This window comes from Cariama cristata, unplaced genomic scaffold (assembly GCF_000690535.1).
Source record: "Cariama cristata isolate BGI_N322 unplaced genomic scaffold, ASM69053v1 scaffold981, whole genome shotgun sequence".
In the NCBI taxonomy this organism is placed as follows: domain Eukaryota; kingdom Metazoa; phylum Chordata; class Aves; order Cariamiformes; family Cariamidae; genus Cariama; species Cariama cristata.
The window spans coordinates 14,356-36,759 of NW_009598448.1; the positions used below are offsets into that span (position 1 = coordinate 14,356).

Here is a 22,404-nt window from a genome sequence, read left to right on the forward strand (position 1 = left end):
ATGAACACAGCTTCTTACTGTTGGAGATATTTGATACTAAACAGATCATTGAACAAAAATTTGAAGTAAAAAATGGTGTCAGCTCTCCTCTGTTCTCCACGTAAATCTGTAACTTAAAAAAAGCATTGTAATTGGCTATTCTACATATTTAGATTTCTTTTTTCAAAATGAGAAAGGCAAGAAAATCAACATATTCACAAAACAGGTTGTCATTACTACTGCTGACATAACCGCAACTTGCCAGCATCTTTTTTAATCCTTCATTTGGCTACTTACAGAATTGCTCCAAGTCGTCTCTTTTTTTAGATTCTGGCATGGCAGTGATTGTGAGCAATGGGCATAGATTTCCTCCTAGTGTCTGGCAGAGTGTCTGCTGCCTCCAGTAAACCTTCTTGGGGTTCCTGTTTTGTTCCAGGATATCAAGATGAGACTAAGAAAGAAGCAAGGAAGCAGATTTAGAAATGAGTTCAGAGTCTATAAAATCTGATTTTATTCCATTAGCTGTGTGTTATTATTGGTACTAATTTCATCTGTTGTTAACTTCCCAGCTCCTCTCTTCTGCCAGTTAATATCATCACCTTTTACACCCCACAAATATGCACAAGTCATTCAGAATACATCCCAGTTCACTAAAGACACACAGGCCTATTTACTCTTTTATCATGATCTAGCTGAAGATGTCCCTGCTCATTTCAGGGGTGTTGGACTAGATGACTTTTAAAGATCCCTTCCAACCCAAACTATTCTACATGCTATGATTTTACTTGAACAGTTCCTAGGTGCTTTTCTCGTTAGTGTAAAGGAATTTCTATGCATACATGAAGTCCAAAAGAGAACTGCCTACTCCTTATATTTTCATAGCGACTGTGTAGAAACACAGGAAAATTCACCATTTTTGAGCATTTATAGAACCGATTGGTTAGCTGTCAAGCACATGCCAGTGAAACTCAGGAACAGCTCCACACCAGAAGCAGCCAAAAAGTTTACATCAAAACAACATTTTGTACACTCAGTAGTGGGAAATTTGAAGAGAGTCTTTCCAAGGGCAGTTTTAAACAGTTCCTAAGTCCAACAGCTTCTTGGGAAATTTGAGAAAAAGAATTGGCAGCTTAAAGAAAATTTTTTGGAACGCATTCTGATCGCCTCATTAGACACATAGCCACTTGTCACCCACACACCAGATGATGCGTAGCTCTCTCTTTTGACACTGTAATTGCAAGTGGCAAGATCAGCGTAAGTACTCCCATCGCAGGGTGTTGCTAAGTGTTGTGGAACACCAGTTGTCTCTTGATTGGTAGAAATAGGTATAGTACAGTATGCACAGTCATCTTAACAGTACTTTAACTAAAACACACCAATTCACTGAACAACCCTTACATGGTAACTTCTCGTCTTTACAAGTCAGGAGTAAATTGTAACCAAAGTTTATGGGACAAGAAATTCCTGTTCCTGAAACCTTAGAGCTTGCCATCTTTCAGACTGCTTTGCCACTAACCATTTGAATGCAAACACAGAACTCATATTTACAGTTATCTGCGTCATAAAACAATTAACATACTGCTCTATAAAGTAAATTCAATTATAAGATGCATCTAACGATCTCACATAGATACAGAGAACTCAATACAATCATTTACTTATGTTCCTGGTACCCAGTGGAACTTAATTGGGTATAGTTGCCACAGAGTTTTCGGCTAGATATCCAAACAATTAACACTGTGATGTAAAAATAGATAAATTACTGTTCATAAAATAAATGTAATTACTAATGGACAAAAAGGAATGAACTGCAGATTGCATCCAGTTCAAATAGGATTCTGTAATGTGTATTTCCTGTAAATATGCCTGTAACTATTAAATATATATGATATTTAAAAACATTTTCAAATTACTAACTCCATATACAAGTTTATCTTCTTTCCCAAAGCAGTATGCATTTAATTGAGCCCTTGGGTTTGTAATCACTTTTAATTTATTACTGATATGTAAAACCAACACACTTCACCAGTGGACAAATGCTTTAAAATGAAATCTGCTAGTGCACAAACCTGATTTAGTTTATTTACTGTGGAAATTAAAGTAACATGGAAATGTGTAAGTTGCATCACTCAACATTTTAAATTAGTCCAAGCAAAGAAGCCTTTTAGAATTATTAGAGGCAACAATTTGGCTTTGGCGAAAGAGCTGGACATGACAATCTATCAATCTTTTCCATCCATAGTTCCCATGTACCAAACTTTATGGGTCTTACTGAGTCTGAGTTAATTTAAACTTTTCCTGGGGCAAAATTCCCTTTAACTTCAATGCGCATTTTATTTGAAGAGGCAGTGAAATACTTCAAGACTTGGCCCTGCAAGTCTAGGAGTAACATCTTCTTAATCTCTATTCTATTCATTCAGGAGCAGGTGAGATATTCAGGGATTCTCAGAGCATACAAACTCAAGTCTCTCTTGCTTTTGTGCCAGCAGAAGCTAGAAATCAATAACAGTAAAATAATGATGAGGCACTGCATTTCAGGAATAAAGTATGGTGGTGAATAAGTTCACCCAATTCTTCAGTATTGCAGTTGTCTTTTCCCCTGTAGGATATACATGTCTTCAAGGCTGTAGGTCAAACCCCACTACTAGAGCATACTCTTTTCCTCATTGATTTTGAGGAGTAACTGGTACTCATAAGCCTCTTGAGAAGTGAGCTGGCAGGCATATTTTGGACTGTAAAGGCTTGACTGGCCATCTCCCAGGTATTGGAAGCAGTTTCTTTGAACATCTATAATGGAATGCAAAGCAATTTACAAGAGACTGTTGACTGAGTGGGAATTAATCTAAGCCTAACTATGCTGGTATGCTGAGCAGCATGGCTAGTAAGTGGGAGGGGACATTGTCTCCCTTGATAGCAGAGTCTTTCATATCCAGTAATGGCAATCTGATACCATTTTAAAAAAATATAGAGAGAGCACAAACTTTACCAACCAACATGGGCATTTGTTGCCCCAAAGAAAAAGGGTTGACAATGGAAACTGAGTAGAGAAGGAAAGAGAACTGATCTACTGGAACTGTGTGTCTTCATTTTCAGTAACATCTTTCTCATCTTTAACAACAAAGCAAAGCTACTCCCAGAACTATTCATTTCCCTTCTTTTATCCTACTTTCCTTTCAGACCTTGGGCTCTCCTACATCAATCATATAGAAAGCACATTGGACACATTTCCCAGAAAATTCCCTTACCATCCACACCTGGCCAGAAAAGGCTGTAGAAAACAAATCCTTTGCCAGGAAGCAAACTTGGTAAACTCAAGCATACAGTTTAATCCTTGGACTTGTATTCTTTTAGTTTCTGTACTGACAGCACTGGTGGGAGTGTCACAAACGTCTACCGACACTCCAACTGGCACAGAGGAAACAGCTGACAAAGCATTCAAATGAGGTCCAGCACTGTGATATTGCTGGGTGCAGCTCTGAAAGCTGAGCTATTACCCTCTGTCAGAAGGAGGAAGCTTTCCCTTCTAAGTTGCCATCAGCTTTAGCCCACTGCTTCCCACTCATTCAGGAGGAGGATCCTGCAGCCCTAAGCAAGTGGAGACATCTTTGGTTTGCGTTATGACTAGTATAAGCACTAATGGTTTGTACCCCAGTTATCCCATATAGAAATTTTTCTTCTCCTACAGCAGTCTGGGCTTCAGAGCTGGCAGGGGTTGCAGTTGCAAGCAAGGCAATGACAGCATCATGATCATTAACTGCCTGTGAAAATGGCCCTCTATGCTATCTTAAAATTTACACGTACCCAAGCAGCTCTAACCCATCAGGCCCATTAGCTGATCTAGGTGGACATATCAGTATTACCATCATTGTAGAGTAGGTATAGGGGTAATGGTAGGCCAGGTAGCAGACATCATCTTTATGAGGGAACTTGATGCTAAAGGTGAGCGTGTAGTAGCATTTTCCTCTCACTCCTGCTCCTGCAGCTGCACTGCAACGGTAGTGGTTTCTGGAAGAAGAGAAAGAGGGGGGGAAGTAGATGGGTTTCACATCTAGATACACATTCGGAACAGCCATGAGAGAACTAAGCATTCAGAGAAGCATCCACCCTGAATAAGCTTTCATCTCATGCTGTAGATGGGCTCCAACTCATCCAGTCATTGTACTAAGACTGGGAAGGTCCTGTGAAAGTACATCAGTCCAATTCCAGCAATGAGCAGGTATAAAAATATATATCATGGGGCTAAACAACATCCCGTAACACAGCAGTGTACCTACAGGCCGTATGAAAGAAGAAACATTAGAGAAACCATGACTCCACCAGACAGAGATGCAAACAGGGTCCCAATGGTAAAGTACCACTGGCCAAGGTGGTACATCAGATTCAACAGTGTCTTGAGATTCACACAGTACACAAAGACCAGCATGGAGTTAAGAAGCAGAACTGCATGTGGCAGTACTGGGCACAGCCAGCCACAGCTAGTCATGTGCTGCTGATGGATGGGAGCACTCTCATAGAAAAATAACAGTTTGTTTCATTTTGCGAAGGTGCAAATAAGAAAGAAGCCAGCTAATACTAGTTCATATAGCACAGTCCAGACATATTTAAACAAATGCATTCAGCTAGCACTGCTGTATTGCTTCCGACATCCAAATTATCTTACTCAGAGATGCAGGTACCTATTCACAGCCCTGAACAATGCCATGTGAAAATATTCTGTGAAAACCTGGAGATTTAGAAAATATGAATATCCTATCAAACCAACCATTCAGTTCCACCACAGGAAGAAAAGAGATATTCCAGGAATTAAAAAAAAAAAAAATAAATGTAGGACATAGATAAAAATGTTTCAAATATCATCAAAGGCTCTTTGCTGAGTAGGAAGACGAGGAGAGTGGGTTGGGGTAGTGACTGCACACAGAGGAGAAGCGACCTCATAGAGATTTGCAGGTTGTGAACTACCCAAAAAATTATCACTTTTAGATACATCCTTTTCAAAGACTTGAGCCTCTCCCTGTCAGGGAGCAGTGAGGACCAGTTGCTCCCTAAAAGATGGGAAGCTGAGCTTGGTATGGAAGTCAGCAGGGCAGGGCTCTCGCCAGCCAGGGTCCCCTCCTACAGTACCCGAACAGGGCATGCCTGGGGATAGCAGACAGGTTCAACCACACGTCCAGCTCATCCAGACAAGTTTGTGGTGATTTGGCAGGTCTGGGTGAAACCAGGAAGTCAGTCCATGAGTCAGGATCCAGATCACCAGACTTGACAGCAAAGCAGTCACAGTAATGACTGCGCTGGAGCCTTACTACAACAGAGCTCAGAGAAGGACATTCGCTTCTTTAAAGCTACAAAATCTTAAAGTAAGCTTCTCAATGTAGTTCCAGGACCAGATCTCTTGCAGAAGACTTACTCTGATAAAAAGATGACTTTAGGCTGAGTAAGAAAGTTTTCTTTCAGCAGAGATGAAGAGACAATTCATGCACTTTAGGGAGAAGCCTCACAGCAAATCGCATCCATAAGTACATTTCAAACAATATTTTTCCCACATTACACCAATTATGCTGTTGCCGAACCTTCTGATTCTGAAGGACTGTGAGGTTTCTTTGACAAATGTTATCATCAATGTTGCATTAAAATGCAAAATAGAACAGGCAACCAGAAGATGCAATTTCAGCTCCTGAAATTTACAATACTAGTTTATTTTGCCACTGTTCATTTTTATTCAAAGGGGTGGATAGAAAAGATAATTATTCTTGTCAAATTCTCCAAAATAATCAGCTCTTTTTCATAAGGAAGACACAATACAATGCTGCTGGGTTTTCATCTGAATTTTATAGTTATGAACCTGTGGGGTGAGTGACACTGACTGGATCAATAGATAGTACAGGAACACTGAGTCACAGTGGCAAACTGAAAAGTCTATGATTTTATTCAGCTGAACCCTCCACCTAACATTTTTTTTTTTGCAAATAAACCACCTTAATATTGGACAAAGAGGCTCAGAGAAGAAAAAAAAGCAATGAACCCGCAAATACATAAACATCTACTTAGCTATTATACAAGTATTTCAGTGGATCCTGGATTTGAGGTTTGGTGGGTTTTGTGGGTTTTGTTTGTTTGTTTGTTTGTTTGTTTTTTAGTCAGAACAATTACATTTAATCTAGTTCCTGTTAATTTTGACAGCGAAGGATAGTTAAGAACCATTCTTATATAGTGCATAAAGAAAAATACTCATCTCCATAGCCTCTATTATATTCACTGTCACTTGGAAGGTTAAATTCATAAATTCATAAAGAACTATCATAAAGTACTGAGATCTTCTGAGTCCTCCCCTCCAAATTCACATTTGTGGTTAGAGGTGTGGGAACAAGCATGCCTTTGCAAGCAGATACTGCCTAAATATCTTACATACACTTTATTCCCACCCGTCCCTAATGCTCCAATAAAGGCTTCTCCCTCTATAGTCTGTAATTATGCAGCCAACAATGTCTCTCCTGTCTAAAATGGCCACTTAACCCAGAGGTTTTGCAGCACCAGACATCTCTGACCTTGATGGTACGCTGGTAGTCAATGGTCCTTACTCCTGACAGTGCTCAGATCGCATGATCATGAGGGTACCAATCCACAGCGCTCTCACCGCACTGCTTAGCAGCATGTTTCATTCTTGTTCTGAGCATCAATACTGTTCCAGCAAACTACCTGCCCAGAACAGACATTTCCAGACTTTTGAATCGCTTCTTGACACCTGCTTCAATCTATAGCAAACTATCTAGTAGTAACAGGAAGTTTACAGGTGGCTTTATAAGGCTTCAATATTCTTCACTCATGTGTTAAAAAGAAAAATCACCTGTGTGTAAGCAGTGTAAATGATCATGTATTCTTACTGCATATAATCTAGTCTCTTCACAATCCATCATACAATGCAGTAGTTCTGAGTCTTTTTAAAAGAAACCTAAAAAATAGCATATTTCCTCTTTGCCTCCCTCTCTGTCTACTGCTGTCGCCCCAAGATGGCTCTATTGCCTCCTTGTTCCTCCACTGGGCTGAGAGTTTTTCTTCCTCACTCTTTTTTCACAACACTCTACCATACCAACGTGAAGCCCAAATTAACAAGAAAGGAAGAGGGAAGGAAAAAAAGATCCTAACAACATTTGGTCCTCACTACCTTATTTGTGTTCTCTTTCAAAAAAAAATGTTCAAAGTCTCACATGCTCTCTAGAAACTAATATGCTGATTATTGGAAAGAAAATAAGAGACCAAAGCGTGGGGATATTTAACCAGCATGCAAGCTGTATCTACTGTGCCTTTCAGTCATTTTGTAAAAGTGAAATTATTTTGCTTGCTGTTCTCCTTCAGAAATAATGTACAGGTAGTATATTTCTAGCATAGCTGTGATGGAAAGTTAATTAATAATAATTATAAAACTACTTATCACTTGCTTTGCATGATAATTTTTTTGAGCTTAAAAGACCTTTGCAATCATTATCTAACTAAAACTTGCTTCCCATTTATCTATTCTCATTCTTTGGGTGGCAGATAAGTGACTCTAATTTTCCATCCTTTGTAGATAGGGAAACAGACACAGACAGGTGAAGCCACTTGGCCAAAGATACAGGCAGGTCACTAAAGGAGCTGGATTGTAACTCAGGAATTCAAAAGCACCAAGCGATACAAGAAAAACATCTCTTGGTGTCTTGTCTTTAGACTTCCTGTCTGCAGCATTTAGTATAGTAAAAAGCACTGGTAGGTGTTCGAATATGGCATTGTATCAGCTTAGACTAAAACAGCCAAAGAAAATATCAATATCCTGGATTTCTAGGCCATTTCAAAACACAGTCCAAATGGAAAGTAAGCTATTTATCATTTCTAATCTGCTGATGCATTCACTTTGTTCAAAATCCTTCTACCACCTGAAGTTTGGTGTCCTCATTTTACATGGCCTGACCTTCTTACATCTCTAAGTGGGGCTGCTAAGTGCCATATGCTTTAGTTCATACCATAAAAAAAAAAAAAACCACACATTTAACAACTTACAGGGCATAGCTGTTATTTTGGGGTCTGCCACATTGGAAACTGGAAAATGCACAACACAATTTCCTTTTCAAGGGCCAAATCCCTGTTAAGGCATCTTGATTGTCAAGATTGCAGGCAGAATCCCAGTCAAAGTAAAATATTCCCACAGCCGTCTCGCTATTAAGGCCTTTGGTCGCATTGTAAAGGTCAGGTGCTCTCAGACTGAGACTGGTATCTTAGTCCTCTCTTGTAGGTGTCATTAGAACTGAGAGGTGGCCTGCTAATGCTATGATGATGATTTCATCTAATGTGATTATAGAGGTGCTGAAAAGAGAAGACATAGTTCTGACACTGCTATGATCACCAAACAGCCAAATCTTCAGTGGTGATGTGAGAACAAAACACTCTATGTACCTCATTACTATCTGTGAACTGACTATTGTCTGAAAAAGCTGGAGGTTAGATAATATGCTTAGAATGAGCCACGAAACCAAAGGCACAAGCACATTGTCACCAATTCAGCATGCTGCCATTGTTCCTTAAATAATTTGCCAGAAAGGAATATTATTCAGCACATAAAAGCTGCCAAGACAGTGAGAGAATTACATAATCTTATAGTAACTGCAACTCTGTTTATCATGGGTGTATCCTGTCACTTCACAGAAAGGCAATAAAATAGAGCAGAAGTGTCACTCAGCTTCCTTTTGACAAGAGCACTGCTAATATTCTCCATAACAAAAACTCTTGTGAGACATACGGGAAAGGTATGCGATGACAGAGCTGTGCCACAACATTCATCTTTATGAGTGAACTATCCCATCTTCAGCGAAGATGAATATCAGCAAAGATCAGCCAACATGCATCACCCAGACATCTTGCAAATGTGCGTTTCCTCCCACTGTCCTTCGGCTCAGAGGTTGTGCTCAATAACAGCCCTGCTGCAAAAGCAATTAAGGGCATCTTTGAGTTCCTCCTTATTTTTGTAAGTGTATCACTCTTTTCCTATATTTATGAATAACTCCTGATAAAACTAATTAGATGAGATTCCCTTCAAAATGTGGATGCCAGACAGGTTGCCAGGTTGAGTGAGGATAATCTTAGCCTTCAGGCCATCCAACCCCCACAAAAAAAGAAAAGAGATTACACATAGATTTGGGACAACTTGGAATTTTTTTGTGTCAGCACAAGTTTGAGGCTCTGCTACTTCTGGAAGGCAGCCCACTGTCATTGTTCAGGTTTATTGTCTCATCAAATCCACTTGTGAACATAGCCACCTCTGAACCTAACAGCAAAATTGTGAACTACAACACAAGTACAACTTCTTACAAAGAGAAAGCCCATTATTTCACATCAGTTTCTAAAAATCAGCCTCATCACATGAGTTCATGAAGGAGGGAGTACCATTTAGAACATCAGTAAAGTTCAGCTCTGTCCTGTGAGCACTACTTACCATGCCAGACAATTATAATTATTGTTAATTGTGTTAACACTTTTCTGTTTTCTTGTATTTCCCTGCCTGTCTGCAGTCATTGGGTAGCCCAAGCCCTGTGCTTCAACTGCAAAGTATTAGGAGCAAGGATAAGACTTTTGGTTTGTTTATACAGTGCCTAACGCAGTACCTATAGAGTCCTGAGACACTGAGACATTTTGGTAATGCAAATTGGTGAATAGGAATCATGACAGAAAAAATAATTGAAGCAACAGAAAAAATACATGGGAAAACTTGTCACTCAGACATACTCAGCCCCAGCTTTCAGGTCACAGCAGGTAATGCCAGGATAAAATAGTTACTTAACACCAAATGGTGCAGTATTTGATTACAAAGTACATGAAGATCACTCATAATTCTCTACCAGTTCATCCTTAACATGTGACCTCTTTTTTCCAGTGCAGGGCTCCTCTTCCTGCTTGCACCATCCCAGGTTACATTATTCCTAGATATCCCACTCACAGGCACTCAACCAAATACATTTACTCATACCTGTAATTTTACTACTTGTTCTATTCTATGCCCCAGACTTCAACTCTGCACAGATTTTCTAATCCAAAACATACCAGTTATCCTAGTCCTGAAAACCCTTTCAATCATCATCTTTAAAAAAATTAATAAATGTTGTGGATAACATTTTGGAAACCTTGAGAAAATAAAACAGAGTTCATTCAACTTACTGAAACCCCAAGCTCCATGCTTGTCTCCTTTGACTGTAATAACCAGAATGAATCAGGGATCAGTTTTCTGCATGGAAATGAGATACCTGAGTGAGAATTTTTCTCACATGAGTCAAGCTCCAGCTCAGATACAAGTTAAAGATGAGACTGATCTAGTGTTGTTTTTCTTCTGAGGCTCTGACACACTGCAGAAACAGCCTGAAACAGGGAACTTGCATAAATATCAGCACTGAGCTTGTCAGAACTCCTTTATACCACTGTTGCCTGGCCCCAGTAGAAAGACAAAAGTGCCCATAAGGCAGCAAGTGAGGCAGATCTCTACTGTTTCTGCTACCAGGACAAGGTCTATATGGTGCCAATAAGCATCATCCACAGAGCAGTTTGCCTTCTAGGATTCGAGTTCCAGCTTTGCAGAGAAGGGAAGCTCGTGAAGATACTAAGGTATGGAGGTAGATTCACAAATAAATATGTATTTGTATATGTCTGTTTCTACACATATATTTATATCTGTATATACACTATATACATACACACACTCCCAAAGACCCTTATGTATAAGCTAACCCTTTCTTAGCTCCTCAGCTTCTATGTCTCTTAGAAAAGTCAATGTACACACACACACACCCCTCGACACACACATAAACTCCCCCGCCCTGCCCCTCCCCCCAAAAAACCCAAACCAACCAACCAACCAACGATCCTGTCCAGCTTGTTTATTCCTGGACAGGGGAAAAAGCCAACTACGCCACCTTTGTGGGTTAAGCTTCCTTGTATTCCTGGCTGCATCAGCAAGGTTTGAGCACTCCCCCTTCCCTTTCATCCTCCTAGGGAGGTGAATTCTCACATGCCCTGTTTCTCCCTAGGCATCTAATATAGAGATCTTGCTTGTAGCTGTTTTCTGAAGGTGGAAGCACATAACACATTCAACTAGCACCAAATTAGAGACATTTGAAACAGGTGGCACCAGTAGTCAAAGGTTAACAACATCAATACAGTCAACAGGAGGAGAACAGAGGGGAAAGCAAGCCACAAATTATTCACCACAAATGCACTTACTTGTAGTAGCAGATATCATAGCCTGCCCGAAGCCAGTGAGGTCTGCCCTGGAGAGCTTCCTTCACTGAATACATGACCAGCTGCATGCCTATATAAAAAACAGACAGTTTCAAGTGACATGACTTCCCTGGCTGCGCCATCACTGAAACCATAATCCTACCACAGCATTGGAGATCTGTGGTGCATTCAGTACCGTACCTTCAGAAAGTAGCAAACAAAGCTAGAAGAAGGTTTTAAACTTGCCATTAGACCTAAACAATACCTATGTGCCATAAATGCTGGTAACGATAGCATCTGTCTTTGTGCCATAATAAACCAAAAGATGACTTCTTCCTGACCTCCAACATATTACCATTTCATGCCCTGAGGTATGAGGCTTTCTCTGATCCGAGCTGCATATACATTACTCACAGCTCCATGAAGCCAGCCTGTCTGCAGGCAGTTTTTGCATCAAATTCCTTTGCTCTACACACCTGCCTGCTCTTTTACAGGTACAGTGAGGATCCTGCCCTCACCAGCGAAGCTCTCTGCCCAGGTTGTCCCTGGCGAGCTGCTGGCAGCTGGGGGCTGCAGGGGTGACCTCTGCCCCAGGGTGGTGCCAGCCAGCTCCAGTGGACCCCGCACAGCCACAGCTGAGCCCAGCAATGATGCTGACAGCACTTCTGTGAAACCATATTTAAGAAAAGAAAAGCCACCCTTTCAAGTATTTATGAACGTTGATATGTTGCCCCCTGAGCCTTCTCTTGGCTGTTCTTGCGCTGGGAGGAGGTGATGCTTGAAAACCATCAATACTGATGACATACTTCATAAACAGCTATTCAGTTTCTCTTCTTCCTTTGGGTTTCTCTGTTAAACTCTCCAGCAGTTTAAGATCTGGCAAGTGTACTGGCAGTAATGCTTTTCCAGCTCGCCTTTGGCTGTGGTGTAGAGTAGCACTAACTAGCCTAGAGCTAGGAGTAACCCCTATATTGCCATTTCCTGACTCAGCACCGTGAGCCATATACAAGAAGCAATTCTGTGTTTGGTTGCAGGACATGGGTCACAGCGAGTTTCGAGAGATACAGGCCTGCCCAGAAGCCCAGTTCATCAGACAAGGGATGCGAGACTCAGGGTCTGCACTGCTCTCAACATCCCAAATGCCAGCTCCTGCCTTTCTCTGTGAGTCCAAAGGACACACACACCAAACTGCCTCAGAGTGATGGTTGATACTGGTCTGCCATCTCATTTTAGTTAAAGAAAGAAAAAAAAAAACAGTTTTTCCTTTCCACTTTCCCTATGGGAACATTCAGTTTTAGAAAACAAACACAAATCAGGCTTTTGATGAAATCCCATTATTTCCCATGGTAAAGTAAATTAGTGGAAAAGGAGGAAGGAGAGAGGTAGAGGCTGTACCTCCTGACTTGCTCTGCGCCTGGTCACAACTATTTCATTAAATATCCTTTTTGCTGGTTTGAAAGTTACACAGTGCCATCTAACCAAGAGCAAAAGGGAAGGAAAAATCAAAACAGATCAGTAACCAGGAGCTGTAAGGTATTGCCACCCATGGCACTTTGGCACTACATCACAACAGGAAGCTTGTATTATTATAGCATGGACATTAGCCTAGGAAAGTGCAGAGGGAACGTAACAAATAAATACCATCACTTACCAAGAGTCTGTGTAAATATTATGCATGTGCTGGAAGAGGTAGTGAGCCTTCTCAGCCAAGCCAGGTAAGCTAGAGCTTCACTGTCCTCTCAGAGCAGCAGAAATAACCCATAGAAGAATTGTTTTAACAGCCATTTCCACGTGCGAGCCATACAAAAGCAAGCCATGACTTAGCCTCCCACCTTACACTGGATGGTATTTTCACATTTGGTTTCCAAATACATTTTTCATTGCACGCTTGAACATGTGAGTCATGTACAATTTCAGGTGCACAAAATGAGATTATAAATGCTGACAACAGCCAAACTAGCAGACAACAAGCAACCTGCCACCAATAACAGCCAGAATCTTTAGCTATGAAGCTACTGGTGGCTTTATCAGAGGTTGTATTGGGGTTTACAGTAGGATCTCAATATAATTCATTTTCAAGCTGCTACCAGACAGCACACACTGAATTGTTTGGTAATTCAGGGAAGCAGAATAAGATGACAAAAAAAAATTCATTTTCATTTGGGATCTATATGAACACTTGAACTCCAGCCCTTAGGGTTAAACAGCAAATGCCTTATAATTCATTATGCCACTTGTCCAGCCAGTTTCACAAATACAAGTGACAAGTCGTTCCAGCTCCTAGTGCTATTTGTTTTAGGAACATCGATCCTGAGAGAGTTCTCCTGATGATGTCGAAGGCTGTATCCACAGGGCTTCAGGGGAATGCAAAGTCTGATATTAGGGGCTTATTAAACATTCTGAGTCAGGTCTTGAGCTGGTGTAAATTAACACAGCTCCATGGAAACAAATTAAAGAAACAGCCTATGCCACCTAAGAATTCAACCCACAGTCTCCATGCAGAACAAATAATTTCTCTTCTAAAATGGGCATTAAAAGCTGGGATTTGCCTTGCCTATTTCTGAACAATGCCGCCTTCCTCCTGAACCACAGACTATGACAGGAGCTCAAAGACAGCAAGGAACAGTTTTGGTTTTTTTATCATTAGTATCAGCAGAAGTCTCAGCAGGTCTGAAGGCAGAGATGTCTTTCTGGATAAGCCCAAAGAATCATGAATATATGTTTGAGGATTATCTACATTTATTTAAATATTAGAAGCACTTTCCAATCCCATGCTGCTCATTCAATTCCAAAAGATTGTCTTTTTTCCCTTCTCCCAACCACAATGCCATTCTTCCTCAGTTCTGGTTTCTAAATACAGACATGTTTTTTCCCCACAAATCCTCTCCCAGGTCTGAACATTCAGCTTACTCCTCAGTCCTCCTGAGGATAGAGTAAGGTCCTTTGACAAATCTAAAGTAACTCTTTCAGTGGATTTCAGGGCAGATAAGATTAACTTAGTGTCCCTTGTACTTACAGACATGGAAATTTCAAAACCTTTACGGCTTTAAAAAGATATTCTTGTGAACAGAGGACAACCCCAATTCTCCAAAGACTCATACCGTAATTAAATTGGCTATTGAACTTCTCACAGTTGATAATGTTGAAGCGATAGGGAACTGCTAATTTCATGTCACAGACTTCGAAGTAGAACCACTGATGATGCTGGTTGCTGTTCACATCTGCATTCATAATTAAGTCATACTCAAACCTGTAAAGGAGACCAGAAAAAATAGTGGCCATGAAAACCCCACCAGCCTGCCACTGAGTCTGCTGAGGAGAGCAGGCTATACAAACAAATTAATTAATATCCTGAGAGAGTCAAAGAACACCATCAAACTAGCAGTGCCCAAACACACCATTAAATACTCACACTATGTTAAGTCATGCCAAAACATTTTGAGCTCTGTTTTCTCACTCCTGTTACTTTCAGGACATCAAGATGTTGGAAGGCACGATAAGCTCTGTGTCATATAACCTGCTTTCCTGGCTGACCCTTTCCAAACCCAGAAGAACTCCATCATTTCACGCTGTGGTCACAGCAGAAAGGCAGGTTGGGACACAGCCGCTGCAGGCATACTTACTCACGCACTTGGATGGCTTTGCGAAGGTTTCCTGATTCAAACTTGGAGAAGAATGTCAGACAGCCTGGAGCACCTGGGCTTGAGTGACTGCAGTAAATCAAAATAAGGATATCTATAGAAGGTCTCTTCAAAGTGAAACTTTCCCCAGCACCTTTTGTATGCTAAAATCGGTTTGAGGTTTGTTTTTTTTATAAGCAAGACCATGAGAAGTAGCAAGAGGTGAGCAAATCCATACTCTTCCTATCCAATGCAGCATTCTTCTCTGCCCTTGCTTGCTGACTCTAAATCGCATCCTCTTTTCCTTTCCCAATACTCCCTTTTGTCCCAGTTCATATTTATTTTATTCCAGTTTCTTTCCCCACTGACTTATTCCCATCAGTTTAGTAATTGCACAAGGCAGATTTATACAATTACAATGCATTTACTCTTCCCTCATATATATAGTTTCCTTCTTCTAAAGCTTAGAAACCCTTAAATTAATCTTGAATAACTTCACAACTTTCTCCTACCTCAAACTGTCCTTCACTTTTTTTTTTTTCCCCTCTAAAGAATGTTCTCCAAGTCACTCATCCTTCCTTTGAATGCAATTTCTTCATATTCGGGACCCTCTCAACTGCTCTGTGCTACATCTTCTCAAAGAGCACAATTGCTGGCCATAGTTGAGCACTTAAAACAGTTCATAAGGCTGGATGTATGGTTTTCAGAAGCCTTTTATAAGTGCCACACCTTTCAGGGTACTTCTACAGGCTGTAACACTGGCTCTATGGACACTGAAGTGTGCTCTCAATGGGAAACGCTGGTTCAGGGTGTGGAGAAACTGTATCTGGATTCATAGGTACTGTTCCCACCATCAGCCTGCATGTTACTGTTCCAAGTCACTACATGCAAAGCAGACATATCCAGGAACGCCATACAGTCCCTTTGATGTATAAATTTTCTTGTTCTATCTAAAAGATTTTGAGGATCTCTTGCTCCAGTGACTTCCCCAGAGCCACGTACAAGGAACCTACTCCTCCTGTATATTTTTCCAGTTGGGCCTTTACTTCCTAGGTTATTTTTTCTACATCAGAGCTGAAAAGATAAACTGAGCTCACTGCCTAGCCCAGCATTTACAGTACCCCTGGTTACAGTACTTAATTTAAGTTACCCACCTGGGCTCGTCTAAATCAAATACAGTTCTGCCTATCACATCATCTGGCTGGACTAAACGGCGAACATCACCTAGTATTTTGTCCCTAGGAAAAAAAAAAAAAGCAAATTGTAATGACACTGTGAGAAATCTTGGTATAGGGTAATCTTGTAGAAGAAATACAAAGAGGCTTAGGAAATTCTTTTCAAGGACTGGTAAGAAAGAAGACTTCCATGTGCTAATTCCAGGTGAAGTTCATTTGTTTTGTTTTTTTTTTGTTGGTTGGCTCGTTTTGGGGTTTTGTTTATTTGTTTTGTTTTTTACCAGGAGAAACCTCCGGCTCCATTCCCCTTACAATAAGTAGCCTTTTAGGTTAAATGACTGATTCTGTAAAATTTTTATTCTCTACAATATTCTGTCAAGTTTGATTTATCCCCAGTTCTTCCCAGCCAATGTCAGTCTCCCAAATGGCCAGCCTTGCCCTGTGAGGAAATATCTGCCATAATTTATAAACCTACTAGTCTGTCTTATAGTGAACCTTGACTCTAAATCAAGCTAATTTTTACTCATTAATAAACTGAAGCTTTCTGATCCCTAAAGATGATCAAATGCGGAAAACCAGATTTTCTTCCTGACTTTTGCAGCAATCATGTTATGCCTTGAAGCATAATATGATTATTCCCATTTTAGCTGTATGGTTACACATGTTATTATAGTCATAAAAGCAAAGCTTTTAGGGCAACAGTGCAAGGAGAAGATGGTAGAGTGATTTTGCCTCTAAATAAGGTTTTTAGCTTTCATATTTGCCACAGAAAGAATCATTATGTCTCTAGAGGTCAGAAATTAGTGGTCTTCACAAATACCATTTGATTAGTGTTGATCAACTTAAAAGTTTAGCACAGAATCCAGCCTCTTTGGTATCTGCTAATAACTCCCTATACCACTAAAAAGAAATGTAAAGTCATTGCACACAGCCACACATGGAACAGACAAAATGGTCATTATAAGAGCTTCCTCTCCCAGCACAGCTTCAAAACACAGCTTTCCCCTCATCTGAACACCTGAAATAATATGAGAAAAACAGCAGCCTCTAGCAGTGTGCCAGAAGGGAGATGTGTTTTTATTTCTTTCTGCATATTGCATGCCATATATGCTGTCTTCTCCTAGTAGGCTGGGCAGCAGGGAGGGAAAGCAGCTTGCTTACCTGGTCCCCGCTGCTGCTCTCTGGCTCATGACAGACTTCCCAGAAGCAGATGCACATGCTAGGGAAGGAGGAAAAGATTCTGGAGGACCCCATGGAGCCAGCAGAAAGTGAGAGGCACAGTGAGAAGGGACACAGCAGCAGAAGGGTAGACAGAGAGATTCCCAAGAACGACCTGACACAGCCAAACAGCTCTGAGAGAACAGAAAGGATTTTTCCTCAAAGAGCCAGATGGGACCCAACGTTGCAAGCCCTAAAGGTGGTTGGATTAAGAGCAAGACCGAAGGCAAAAAATATATCCAAAAGTACACAGAGTTTCTCCATCTCTAAACCGAACTTGTTCTCATTTGTGCTCTAACAAGGTCACAGATTCACGGCTCATTCTGGGTCTTCGTCTGCTTACTTTAAGGAAAAGTCACTAGTAAATCTATGTCAGAGCTCTGACCAGCTTAGAGTCCCATCACATACCTAGGTACATTGATACATTTACTGATAACTAGTTTAATCTATAACAATTTTGAATATGAGATAGGGGAGTCTTTATGGATTCACAGAAGCCATAAAAATCTCACTCCAGGGTTGTCACTACTACCTTGATGTACGAGACAAAGAAAGCAATGCACAGACAGTTCACAACTCATCCACTGACACACAGGCAGTCCGTGTCAGGGATAGGAAACGGGCTTTCTGACTCCTAATCCTTTTCGTAATCCAGTTAGATACCATTTTCCTTTCCTCAGGAGGAAAACCCAAATAAGATCATCCTGCTCTTTGGCCTTGCCGCAAATCATTGGATAGCCCAAAATTTGTTCTACAACTTCCCAAGACATTCAGAAATGTTATAGTCAGAACCTACATAAACCAGTTTTGAGTCTGAGAGCTCTCGGCGTGGTAATGATATTAAAGCACAATCACCTTTGAACCCCATACTTGCGCTCCAACATGGGCTTGCTGTAAGGAGGTGGCTGGTGACCCCAGAAATCGGGGAATGCCAAGTCTTTGTAGTCTGGTATGGACTTAATACATTTGGCCCTAGCTATGTAGAAGCAAGGGCTGTGGAATGGGATATCCCCTTGGTGTTTCTCCAGAAGATTTGTCACTACGTCTGAGCTCTCCAGCTTCCCTCCAGGATTAGGATTGATTGAGGCCTCATATTCAGGGTGAAACATTTTTTTGTACCAAGCAGTGTCTTTTGGGAGAGGGCGCAAAGCAAGCACATGACTTCTGGCTGGATCTTCCACTTCACAGGAGTCTGCACCTTGGGCTGCTTCTGCAATGTCTCTCTTTTCATCAGTTGGATCCCATCTGCATTTCTCCTTCTTTATCCAGCTCTGCAGTGGGACTTCGAAATCTTTTTCCCCTGGATCTGGTCCTGTCTCTGTGACACTTTGGCTTCTCTGTTTGTAGTTTGGATGTTTCACGGAAGTAGCACTTGGAATTAAATGAGAGGAAGTAGAGGGAAGACTCTCAGTCCTGTCCTCTAAGCTCTTCTCTTCCTCAGACTCTGATTCAAGCTCCTTTAAATTTAAAAAGCAGAAGAAATTAAAAGAAACTAAAGACAGATTGTGCCTCCTTCCAGAGGAAAACTTTCAAGGAATAAAAAGAAAATATTTACAAATCTGCAAAACCTGTACTCATCCAATAAGACAGCCAGAGTAAAATCAGCCCATGGACCACCTGCCAGAATTTCTCTATCCACAAAGCTGCTTCAACAGTAGTCCTTAGGAACTAAAAGGATCTGATTGAGTCATCTGGGTGAGTCATCTGCAACCAAAACTGATCATTCTAACGTATTAGGGATGATAATTTGCAAGGCATTTTTTTAAAATATAAATGTTAACAGCAGGATAAAGGAGGCCAATCTGTCATGCAAAGCTTCACCCCTACCTTCAAGCAAGAGTATAATTTAATCCCATTTGGCTACTTATGGTCATAATAAATGTCACAGCATTGTGTGCACAGGAGATATATTAAGCCAGTGGTCCTTTCCAGATTCATATTTGAATCACAGTTTTCAGCTCTCCTAAATTCCAAAACTTGTATGCAATGAGTGCAATACTCCATTTCTTGTCTCAAATGCAATAGAACGATGATTTGAACTGCATTTCACTCAGTGGCAGTGCAATCTTCTCCATCACTTCTTTCAAAACACTAGTTGACAGTATTTATTTTCCATATTTCATTCTGATCTTGATATTGCCAGCAAGGATACAAATTATTATCTGACAGATTTCTCATGTGGCAGTTGATTCAGATGTGCTTAGTTACTCCATACCCAGCCAAATGTGCACCAAACAACATCACTTCCTATCACACCAACAGACTAAGCAAAAAGTCTTAATCTTTGTTTTTCTAGTCCTATAAGACATCTGGGTTTCCTTTTGCAATAGCCTTGCCTAGTTATCTCTTGTCAGTACTCCTTTTCAAGTATTTCTTAAACTCTTGAATATTCACAAATAAAGGAAGCTGCACTATGATAGTACCTGAAAATTATGGGAAAGTTCTGGACACATTGCTTCATATTGTCCAAGCTCTTCCTCTGGTCGGTCAAGCACTGGCCTTGACCTCAGTTTGTTCACATCTGTCTCCAAGTCATAATCCTACAAAAGCAGAATTAGAAAAGCATGTCTATTAAACATGCCCCACAAGATTACTGTTAAAGTAATATTCTGCATAATACCTTTGATTTCTAATGATATCATACTCATTTAATGAGTCCTATAACTGTTCTTTGCATACTCAGGAAGGCTGTTAAAGTCATTTTATGGAATGGAAAATAGAGGCACAGAGGAAAGACTACATCATGAAAAAGGGGAATTTGATGTTTTGGTATTTGAGTAGATAGATAGATACCATGATAGTAGAGATACCATGAAAAGATGGTTCCAAAACACACCAGCACTGAAACTTGAACTTTTTTATAAGCACCTCAGCTTGGGAAGTTTCAAAATAAGAGAAGCCAAGAACTACTAGTTATTTCTGAGCATATCACCCATTCCCTTACTTGTGCAAATCAGTAGGCACAGGTCCTCAAGATGTAATTGATAATATTCTGATTTAAAGAACAATAATCAAATAAATATACATTTAGCAAGAAAATTCTCAAAGTATAACAAAGCCAAAATTGTCCTCACAGGCCACCAGCAAAATTAGAGAGCTTGACACTTCTACTTTTGATTTAGACAACCACATGGGTACGCTGAGTGCCTACTAATCAAACTGTAAGGCCTACGTCCGTATCATTGAACTTGCAGGCAATTGCTTATATTTTATTTTTATCTCTCAATGCTGCTTATAAAAATCTGTGAAACTCTTGCCCAATCCATCTTCTATACTCTCCAAATTTCTTGATATTTTTATATGAAAAAACCTTTTTAGATCTCAATCATCAGTGAATCAGGGATAAGAACCGTATCTGAAATTTTCACAGTCAAAGGCAAATGTGCATTGATGTGCAACCTCCTCCGTATCAGATATGAGAACCAAAACTGAACTGCGTCAAGCATTCAGTCATTGCATAAGAAACCAGAAAAAGAAGAGGCAAGAGGGAAGGATGGATTGATGGCATCACCATGTGGATGGCATCCATATGGCATTGATGACTGGGCATTACACTACAGCATTATTCAAATAATTCGATATGTCATTCGTAAGTGTGCCCCACCAAATGCCAGCAAAGAAGTGATTTGCTCCTGATAAATAGACTCATTTCTGAAACTGTTATCAAAAGAAAAAAAGAAAATTGTCAGAATGTAAAAGTGTCCATGACATTTCAAACCCTGAGCCACATTTGTATTGCAAAGCACACTTTGAACCGCTGTTTGGGCCTAGTTGAAAAGGCAATGAAGAGCAGCACAGAGTATGAGATCAGTTTGAAAGTATTTGCTACTAACAGCATAATGATGCATAAGCAGCTTCAAACTTGCTGAAGATTTGCGTTGAGAAGGATAGATGGTTGACGTGATTATTTTGATGTTCACAGAACTCTTTGAACAGTTACTGATGGAAGTGTAGAGTCAAGTTTCAATTTGATTGGTATTACTAGTATGCATAGACATGTGTTACGTAGCTGTGAAAATATTTGTAAATCACATCAATATCAGGAAACATTGTGCAAATGATATCTCATACAAAAAAGGTAATCTGAAAGTTCATTATCCATTCCTTGCTTGTTTTCCCTTTAGAAAGATTTGTCATGGGAGATATATGACCAGCACACCAAACAAACAGTACTTAAAACTCATATTCAGAGCAAGCTCTTAGGCAAAAAAAACCTGCTCACATCTACTTGGTAAATCCTTATGAATAATGAAATTGTTCAGAGGTACATAGAATCTGTTTCTGAATTAACTAATTAAAAAAGGAGATAAATTCACTATGAGCCTTATTCCTAATGAGCATCTTGACAAGCTCTAATATTCAGATAAAACCAGCCAGACAGGGGCAAGTTAGGACACTGAGCTAATGTGTTTTATTTTTTTTTTAACTTCCTCTTTTCATTGGGTGACATCAGCTTAATACTTGAGCAGAAAAAGACAGGGCAAGTAATGAAAACATCCTTCCACAGAAATCTCAATCATATCTAATTAGACTGTATTTGCAGCTTCATTTCTTTAATTTGCCTTCCTAGACCACTTTATGTGGATAAGACTTATTAGCAGCATTCACTACTTCACATTTGCATATGTGCTAGTATGTATTTCACAATAAAAAAGTTTGCACTCTCATCCTCAGCTGGTAGGTTTGGGTTTTTTTGTCAGTTTGGTCAAGACAGGGAGAGTGCAAAGGGAGAAGTCAGAAAAGTATTGAATAATTCATTGTATTATTTGTCTCTGTGCAGCAGCAAATAAAGAAGGAATATAGGTTCAAATGCTCCAGCTGTGACTTAAAAGAACTAACCTTTTTCTTAGGGTAGGTGCACAGCCCAAATATGCTCTGATATGGGAAGAAAAAGAGGGTTAGTCTTTCCTAGGTGATAATTCAATTTTCCCCTACTAAGTGCCATTTCTGATCTACACCTAGAAGAACCAAATATCCATCGTTTGTCCCTGACTGTGCATGTGATTCTGATAGTCACTGGCCAGTCTCTCTGCAGGAACAGAGAAGTGACCAAACCCACACCATCCTGGGTGACGAACATGGCAATTAATAAGTTAAATGCAGGAGACTCTTTTCAATAAAAGCCAATGCTTTCTCTTTTTCTTCTTTCAAGTATCCTTCTATTATCCATGTAGTGTATTTAT

General features: G+C 40.2%; 1 protein-coding gene across 1 annotated transcript in view; it reads right to left on the reverse strand.

Moving 5' to 3' along the window:
• Window positions 1–276: 276 nt before the first annotated feature.
• The window catches only part of AGBL1 (ATP/GTP binding protein-like 1), a gene marked incomplete at both ends in the record, with an annotated part of 65,173 nt that continues 43,045 nt past the window's right edge, over window positions 277–22,404 (reverse strand). Inside the window, 8 exons of the mRNA XM_009709271.1 lie at window positions 277–430; window positions 3,840–3,984; window positions 11,212–11,299; window positions 14,310–14,458; window positions 14,832–14,918; window positions 15,983–16,066; window positions 18,077–18,678; window positions 19,645–19,761. Coding sequence (XP_009707573.1) covers window positions 277–430; window positions 3,840–3,984; window positions 11,212–11,299; window positions 14,310–14,458; window positions 14,832–14,918; window positions 15,983–16,066; window positions 18,077–18,678; window positions 19,645–19,761 — 1,426 coding nt within the window. The remainder of the gene's footprint in view (window positions 431–3,839; window positions 3,985–11,211; window positions 11,300–14,309; window positions 14,459–14,831; window positions 14,919–15,982; window positions 16,067–18,076; window positions 18,679–19,644; window positions 19,762–22,404) is intronic.